General features: G+C 45.1%; 1 protein-coding gene across 5 annotated transcripts in view; it reads right to left on the bottom strand.

Annotated features, from left to right (window-relative positions):
- Nucleotides 1-8,070, bottom strand: part of ZSWIM8 (zinc finger SWIM-type containing 8) — a 97,540-nt gene extending 89,470 nt beyond the window's left edge. The window contains exons 1-2 of one of the 5 annotated variants that reach the window (XM_019555868.1): nucleotides 7,793-8,070; nucleotides 6,868-7,160 (exon numbers count right to left, since the gene is read on the bottom strand). In XM_019555868.1, the coding sequence (XP_019411413.1) occupies nucleotides 6,868-7,045 (178 nt within the window). In that variant the 5' untranslated portion in view covers nucleotides 7,046-7,160; nucleotides 7,793-8,070. Of the gene's footprint in view, nucleotides 1-1,963; nucleotides 2,203-6,867; nucleotides 7,444-7,792 lie in introns of those variants that run through there. The other 4 variants (XM_019555872.1, XM_019555869.1, XM_019555870.1 and 1 more) reach the window with 4 other exon arrangements.
- Between the last annotated feature and the right edge of the window lie 245 nt (nucleotides 8,071-8,315).

Raw genomic sequence — 8,315 nt, 5'->3', positions numbered from 1 at the left:
GTCCACCCTGTGCCCCACACTCCAGCTGCTCACAGCCCACCTGGGGCTGCCTGGGCCTGCTTCAGACATCCCCACGTAGGCTGCGAGCAGTTGCAGCGTGGGGTGCCAGCCATGGAGCAGGGGAGGGGCTGCTTTCCTCCTCACCAGTAAAGAGCCAGGGGAAAAGCTAAGCATTTGGGGGGGCGGGGGGAGGAGCAGCCCCTCCCACACCCCATGGCTAGTACTCTCTGCTGCAGCCACTCACAGCCCACGGGGCTGACTGGAGCAGGTATAGGCAGCCCCAGGCAGGCTGCGAGCGGCTGCAGCGTGGGGTGCCAGCCTCAGGGCAGGCAAAGACCGCTTTCCCTCCACCCGTGTTCTGCTTTTCCCCAGGCTCCTTCCCTGCCCTCCCCCACCCCCTTTCCCCCCTTACCTGAGGTTCCGGTGCAGGGCAGCCATGTGCTCCCAGGCCAGAAGCCCCTGCTGGGACTTCCAGATGTGGGGAGGGGCAGGGCAGTGGGCCCTGCTGTTGTGGGAGCCCACTGGGCTCCCCCTGGGTCCTACTGCCCTTGGTTCCCGTCTTTTTTTTGTTTGTTTGTTTGTTTTACAGGAACCAAGGGCAGATAATTAATTTTCTAAATTTTTTAGGGGCCCCACAGGCCATATTTTGCCCACCCCTGATCTAGAGCATTTTTAGAAAGACAGCTTGTATGACAATAAAATTTCCCTGAATTAAGTTTACATAACTAATTTATGGCTTTGTTGCTATTTTTCAATCTGAATATGAGTCCCAAAGCTGTAAACTGTCACAGTATGTTGCATCTGACCAAGGACTCCTGGAGCAAACAGATTATATCCATTACATTTGAACAAGAGAGAACACAAGCACACAGCACTACTCTGTAAGAGTTATGCTATTGCCATTTTGGAGGTGGGACCAACTCTGAAAAGTTATACAAAAGCTAAACAATCGCACTTTTGGGGACAAAGCAACGGATATGTAAAAATTACCAGCAGGTACCTGAGACACCTCAAAAGATTCATCTCAGCTATGGGAAGGTCTGCTCTTTTTGAGACTAGGCCCAGAAAAATCTAGATGCTGAGGTTCAGTGATGCAGCAGATGTAATGACCAACAAGCCACAATTTACAATCCCTCACAGCATTTCAGCTGAGGAAAGAATTACAGGTTCTCCACCTATTTTTCCTTCTAACTGCCCAACAAGATACCAGTTTTCCTCTGCTCCAGCACATAGCCCTTTCTCAGCAGTGACCATAAAAGCAGTAGGTCCTTCTTAGTTTCAGCTTGCTTTTCTTACTGGCCATGCTGGGGATGTACTATGGGTACAGCCCCCAGGTATGAGCTCCTCTGGTAGGTGTGACAGCCAAATAACTGATCTCTCCTTGCTCTCTACTCACAGCACAAGCCAGGTCACAGCTGTGGCCCAACAGAATCAAACTGACAAAAGTTAACTCGATCCTGCTATTCCAATCAAGAGTGCAGGCAACTATTTTTACCACGATCTAAATTGTCATGTTTTATCTCAGAGTAGTTCACACACACAAGTTATCCAAAGGTAAATACATACCAAAGCTTTTCAAGAAATTAAGAAATGCTTTGAAGAGGGTGGAAACAAGCAAAGAAAGGAAAGAGAAAGCAAAGAAATGCAGATTTATACAAAGATATGCACTCAGTTAAAGAACAACCCCATTGTTCCCTTCAAATCTCAGGTCAATGGCACTGTCTGTGGCCTTCCAGCAATACCAGAATATCCGAGGTGCAGGGGAGTGGGAACAAGTATTTAAAAAGAAGCTCAAAAAAAATTCTAGGAAAGCTGCTAAATAGAAGGTGAGAAAAATTCAGAAACAAGGGCCAGAAATACCAACAGGACCCTAGAGAAGGAAAGGGAAGCATAAATTTAAGACTACTGAATTTCCAGTTACCAGTCTAAATGCAGCTGGCAGGAAAAACAAGCCTGTCTGTACCTGAGAAATCTTTATGTTCTTTCTCCTGTAGTCTTTCTTGAGGGAAGTACATAAAGACAATAAAATGCCTCACAAGAGCTCTGCAAATAAACAACACCGAGGGAAGGGGGTAAAAACCAGATAGAGAGACAGAAATAGGCTTTAATCAGTTATCTGGTTCATCTTGAGAAAAAAAATCCAAAAGTTCGAGATACAACTGGGTAGATATTTTCATGATAAAACTGAAACACTGGATTTGGAAGAGGACTGTACACTGCTTCTGTACTCTGTACTCCTGCAACAAAGCAAGGTGCTTGAACTACAACTGACCAGTCTCAATAAATGAGTCGCTAGAATGTCATCTGCTCAGTTACCAGTTCTAGCGATTCCACAGCTTCCCTTTGCAGTTCTTCCCTGGCCCTAATTATTCCAGTAATCCAAGCTTTTTTCCCCCTTAACTTTCACATTCCTTGATGCTTTTGAAGAACCAGGACCACCTCCAACACCAGCCACAACACACTGGATTAGGTTCAAAACAAGAGATCCTTTTCCCCCCAACAGTTTACAGACATCTACTTCTAACCTTGCTAAGCAGCCAAGTCCTCCCCTTACCACCAAAAAGGAACATTCTCAGTGGATACCTCACTTCTAATCATCATGGAAGTGTACTCCTCTGCAATATTTAGAGTTTTTTAATCCTTCCTCAAAAAGGACCTAAGATAGGTATTTATAGAAATACTTTTGCTCACTGGCACCAGAGTGGGGTTTTTGTTTTTAAATATACATAGCTATCTCATGGCTACTTTTAGGAGCAGTGATATAATATAGCATTTTGCAGTTGTGTTTTGGCAAGAACAGATTTTTCAAGTGTTGGAAAATGTTTAACCACAAAAAAATTGAACAAATATGTTGTTCACTTGTATGTCCTATACATATAAAGGTTGGATTAAGCCTTCAACCTGCAACATGACAGACTAGTGAAGGAGTTTGGGCTACATAACACACAAAGATAGATGCAGGCTACCCAAATACTGCCTTGGATACATGGTACCACAGATGTCATCTCTCAAGTCTGGATAGAAGAACATAAAGGATTGAACAAGTATGCTCTACAAGTTGCTGTCGCAGGAGTTTATTCTGTAATTATCTTTAACATCTTGTGCATTCTATTGGCAGTGGAGGGAGAACAAGGTGTTGGTTGTCAAGCTTATTTATTCTTTGTCCTTCTTAAAGAATGAAAATTAGTCACTATTTCAGAAATTTAGATACGTCTTGCATAATGTCTTTGCAATAAACTTTATTCCTCTTCATTGTCTCTTTGCCAAACTTTCCAGAATTCTTCAATGTTTTGTCTTTGCCTCTTTCAAATTTGTCTCTTACCAAGCATTACACACAATTTAATACAGTAAGAATTCCCAGGGGCTTCAGAACAAATGACACAGTACATTATAATTTATAGTCCTTCAAAGGAGTCCTACCAACTTCCACAAGCTATCTATAGCCAATGAGGATGTTTTCTGGGTGACCACCTGCTGCCACAATTCCTCACTGCATGCTTTAGCCACTTACTAGTGCCCAAGTTGACAATAAAAAAAAAGTTCTTTTCACACAAGTTGCCTGTTACAAATACAGTTTTAACACTAAACAGTTTTGTGCCCTTACCACACATTCAACAGTAGCTGGTGTGAACATGTAGATACTAACTGAGCAAAAAAAATTGTGAACACACTACTTAGCAGTTCTGCAGTATTCTTGGCAGCTTGAGAAGTGTTTGGTAAACATTTGTCCTTGAGAAGTGTGGAGACAAGAGAGACTGGGGGTGGAAAGACTGAATATGAAAAACTTTTTTTTCCTGAAAAATCCAGCAGAGTGGGCTTGTGAATCTCCCTCCTCCCCCTTTTAAAACTTCTTTCACAAAAGAATCTGCCTAATGTTTTTATGCTAAAAACCTTAGAATCTACTTTCAACAGGGACTGAACATTTTAATTCAATGTTTACTGGTTTGGAAGAACGACAGGATCCTCCAAGTTCTCATTGTGTTTTTTGGGAAACAAAAAATTATCTGGAAGCCTAGAAGTGCAAATGGGTTCAGGCACTGAAGTTGGAGGCTGGCTAATGGACAGACTCAAATATCATTTAATATTTATGTGGGAAGGAGGGGACTTGGCATTGTAAACCCTTGTAAGGGTTTGATAGAATCCAACACATTGCTGGAAGGTGGAAAGATCGTTGCATAGTGTGCTTCCATCAAAATGTGGCTAACTCATACAATTTTCCACTCTTCAGTTGTTCTTATAAGGTGTTCCTTCTCGTTCCAAGTACAAAATATGAACACTACTGATCAATATTACAAATGAGCAATTACCAAACATTAGATATAAGAATTAATTTGACCTGGTGTGCTAAAAGTGAGGGTGTTAGAAACAATTTAATCAACTAAAGTAACAAAAACAAGATCAGTCTTTTTAAAAGTAAAATGTTCATCACTGCCAAAAGCCACTTCTCAAAAGGTTTTGGCTACAGTGCAAGTTTATACTGAAACTCCCCAAAAAAACTAATACAAGTACACATGGATTGAGCCGTAGTGTAGACTCAGCAATAGCTACAAAAAAATCCCTACATTAGGCAAAATCCATTTAAATATCATGCTATTGATTCTACATATGAAAAAGAAAACTAGTGCGCTCTTTGCCATTTTCTGAAATATTGCTTTGTTTAAAATGTTCACAAGCCTTTCATTTTTCCAAAATACACACTTCATGAATTATACCTATAAAGTAAAATCTCTTTGCATCCACTTTACAAATTAACCCTGACCACAGTTTAGGAAAAGCCAGTACACAGCCATGAACCAGACATCTCTCTCTTTCAAATTGCTGTCTTGTTCTGTGAAAGACCAGCTTTCTTCTAGAGAAAGAAAAATAAAAAAGTTTCTGGTAGTTATGGCTGCAAATAAAAGTCTAAAAAGTGTGAGCCAAGTATAGCTAAAGCTGTGCACACAGATTTGCAGAGAACCTGGAACAATGATTCCATGGTGTGTTCTGTCCCATTCATCTGGTTAATATAATGGTGATAATTTAAACACTGTTAACAATTTCATTGCTTGATGTAGAAAGGAGACCAAGAATCAAAGATATGCATAGTTTACTGACCCGCGATTTCTTACTTTGTTGCAGCAAGTGGATGATGTTCAAGTGATACAGCCATTTCCTTCCGACTGAGTAAAAGTAACCATGCCAAAGTAATCTGGCAAAGCCCATGGGCACACATTCAAGCCTCACCAAAGAGCCAAAGAAGCAGTTCAGTAGAGTCCAGCAGCACAGTTATATTTTGAGGACAGCTGAATGCATCCTCATTTTGACAACTCACAGGCTGAGTTCAGAAGAGTAATCACAACCTTTTCAAATCTTAATCTATCCCACAGTCCTATGCAGGAAGTCTCACACACCTCTCTCTGCTAAACTAGAGATTTGTCTCCACGTTAATACATTTTTACACCTGCAACAACAAATCGCTTCAGGAGTACTAATGTGGGTAACAGTGTTTGAAGCAGGATATACTGGAATAAGAGAGCCTTGTAGTATATATGCTCCTTTGAGGCAAGCCCTTGTTCCTACATCTTAAGGTACTGATCAGCCAGAGACAGCTTTGACAGAAAATGATGCTACATTTTACATAGAACTAAGTGGAGTGTTCAACGCTGAAATAAACCTGTCATGGAAGTAACTCCCCCAAAATAGCATTTCAGGTAATGCTTTCATTTACCAATATCCAAGTCCTTTTTCTTCCCCATCATACCCTTCTTCCCCAGTATTGTTTGTAGCTCCAAGACATTCAGCAGCAACACACAAAAGGAGGTTAAATATCCTGGACCAGAGCCAGGACTCAAGTTCATTGAACAGAGAAAAAAATGTATATTACACTACTACGCAAAGGCCATGGCTCTAATAAAATGCATTTTCTAGGCCTAATCTAATGCCAACTGGACATCCATACACATCAAAAAACTACCATATCGCAACAACTCCTTACAAGCAGCATTTGCTGTTCAAGAGAAGACTAGGCTTGGAAAAAGCAGGAAGTATTATAGGTCAGAAGAAAGATACAGTCACAAAAAAGTAAGCTAGGATTGTGCAGGTTAGTATCAATAAGAGACAGAGCTTTGGAAGGAACAAGCTGTATTAACTTTACACCTGGTTATTCCCAGTGAGACCAATACCCAAGTTTTGTTGTAAAGTTACTTGAGAAGCATGGAGACATCATGGTTCAAACAAACAAGAGTCAGTTCAGATTAAAAATTAGCAGACTATTATTTGAAAATAGGCTAACATATGGTATCAACATCCAAAACTGTCTCTGACCCAGAAGAGGTAACTGTCAGCAAGGCACAAATAAACTCAACCTTGGAGTGGAGCTGAAACACTGCTGCATCTTGCAACAGGACTCTAGGCCACCTCCTCTTCTATAACTACCGGTGAAACTGCTACAAACACTAGTAGAATCAAGTGAAATAAGAAGTGAACAAGGAAAACAGAGTGGTTTATAGAAACACAGGGGAAGCTTACAAGCCTCTTCATTAGTAGCACTGTTGTAATTAGACCATGCCAAACGCAACAATTTATTCAAATACAGCTGGGAAGCAGTGAGCAATTATTCCCATTGAAGTTTGTACCTTGCTCATATCAACCTGTTTTTGAAGACTCCAAGAAGAATATTAAAAAGCAAACTGAACTTTCGTCAACAAGCAACTTCATGCACATCTTCTGCAAAATTTCAAGCAGTTGCCCTTAACCACCCTGACAAACCACCTGAATTTTGCTTGTACTTTTGATGGTCGCACCACGTCACATCCTCCCTTCTGCAGCCATCCCAGAAGTTTCATCCCCAAGCATACCATAACGCTCAATGCAACTCAGTGATCTCACCTTTCATTTTGACAGTGGGCGAGTTGGGTCCAGCCGACTGCTTCCTCCATCCTCTCCAGTTCTGGCAAAGGCTCTCAGCCTCCGAGATAAAGGAACAAAGAGAGTCCTCCTCAAAGCGATCAGAGTCTTCAAATGAAAACCTTTCCCCATCCTCCCACTCCGCAAACATGAGTTCCATCACATCCAACAGCCACAAGGAAAGAAAGATAGACCTGTTCACTCAGGCAGATGGACACGGCTCCAGGGCAGCTTCTCCTGGTACTTAAAAATATCAGCTCTGTTCAGGCCCCCTACTACAAGTGGGGGAGGTGGGGGGGAGAGAAACCAAAGCAATGGCTGGGTGAGATGGGGAGGCAGAAGAGTGACACAAAAAGGGAAACGTCTAAAAATCCCAGAGAGAGCACAGCACCGTCCTTAAAAAGTTTAAAAATGGTGGATGTGTCCACATGAGTGGCTTCAGGCTCGGGCAGGTCTCTTGAGAAATACTCCCAGCTGAGGCACAGGTGCGTGCCCAACACTCACACAGAGCAAGTCCGAGGTCTCCCCATGCCAGGGACCTGGGGGCAGGGGGAGCGGTTTCCTTGAAGGCTCACTTGGACTCAAACCGGCTCCTACGAGGCGGGGCAGGACTCCCTGAGGTTGTGCTTTGCTCTCGCTTTAAGTGTAGAAGAGACGGAGATGCAGCGTTGTGCACCCGCTCTTCCTCCTCCCGCGGGGGAAGGGCCCGGACCTGCCCCTCGCTCGCACGACGGCCAAGTGCCGGGGCAAGTGGTGGCCGAGCGTTGCGGGGCCGGGCCGAGCCGGGACCGGGGCAGCAGCAGCAAGGGAGGCTGAGGCCGAGGCGGCCGGCGGGGAGCGCTGCCCGGGGCAGGCTGCGGCGGGCGGGAAGCGGAGCCCGGGGGGAAGCGGGGCGGCGGTTGGTTACCGAAGCGGGGGCGGCAGCGGCTCCTGCCCCATGGGGGCCCGGGGCGCGGCGCCTCTTCAGCCGCTTGTGGACGCGGCCGGCAACACCGCCACCTCTCCAGGGCTGGGACCTGCGGCTCCGGGCTGTCCCTGTACTCTAGCCGCCCATAGCCCCAGCTCCCCCGCGCGGACTCCGCTCCGGCCCAGCTCCCGCTCCTCACGCGCGGGCGGCGGAGACTCCCCTCCCCGGCCCGGGCACTAAGATGGCTCTGCGCCTCCCAGCTTCACCTGCGGAGACCCCTCCCCCACCAGCTGAGACACACTTCCGCCCGCGCCGCTTCCTGCTTCCGGTCCCCGGCTCAGCCCCGCGGCCAGCAAGAGACTGCACCTCCCAGCGGACAGCACGGGAGTCGTAGTGCATGTTGGGAAGAGCGGACCTGTCCTCCGGGTGCGTTGCAGTGTATGCTGGGAGTTGTGGTCCCTGGTGGGTGCCTGATGGATGCTGGGGGTTGCGAACTGCTCGCTGTCCACAAATGGGAGAGCAA

Source organism: Crocodylus porosus, unplaced genomic scaffold (assembly GCF_001723895.1).
Source record: "Crocodylus porosus isolate Cpor-Errol unplaced genomic scaffold, CroPor_comp1, whole genome shotgun sequence".
Taxonomy (NCBI): Eukaryota; Metazoa; Chordata; order Crocodylia; family Crocodylidae; genus Crocodylus; species Crocodylus porosus.
Note: the sequence above shows the minus strand (reverse complement) of the source record. Positions and strands in the feature narration are given on the sequence as shown.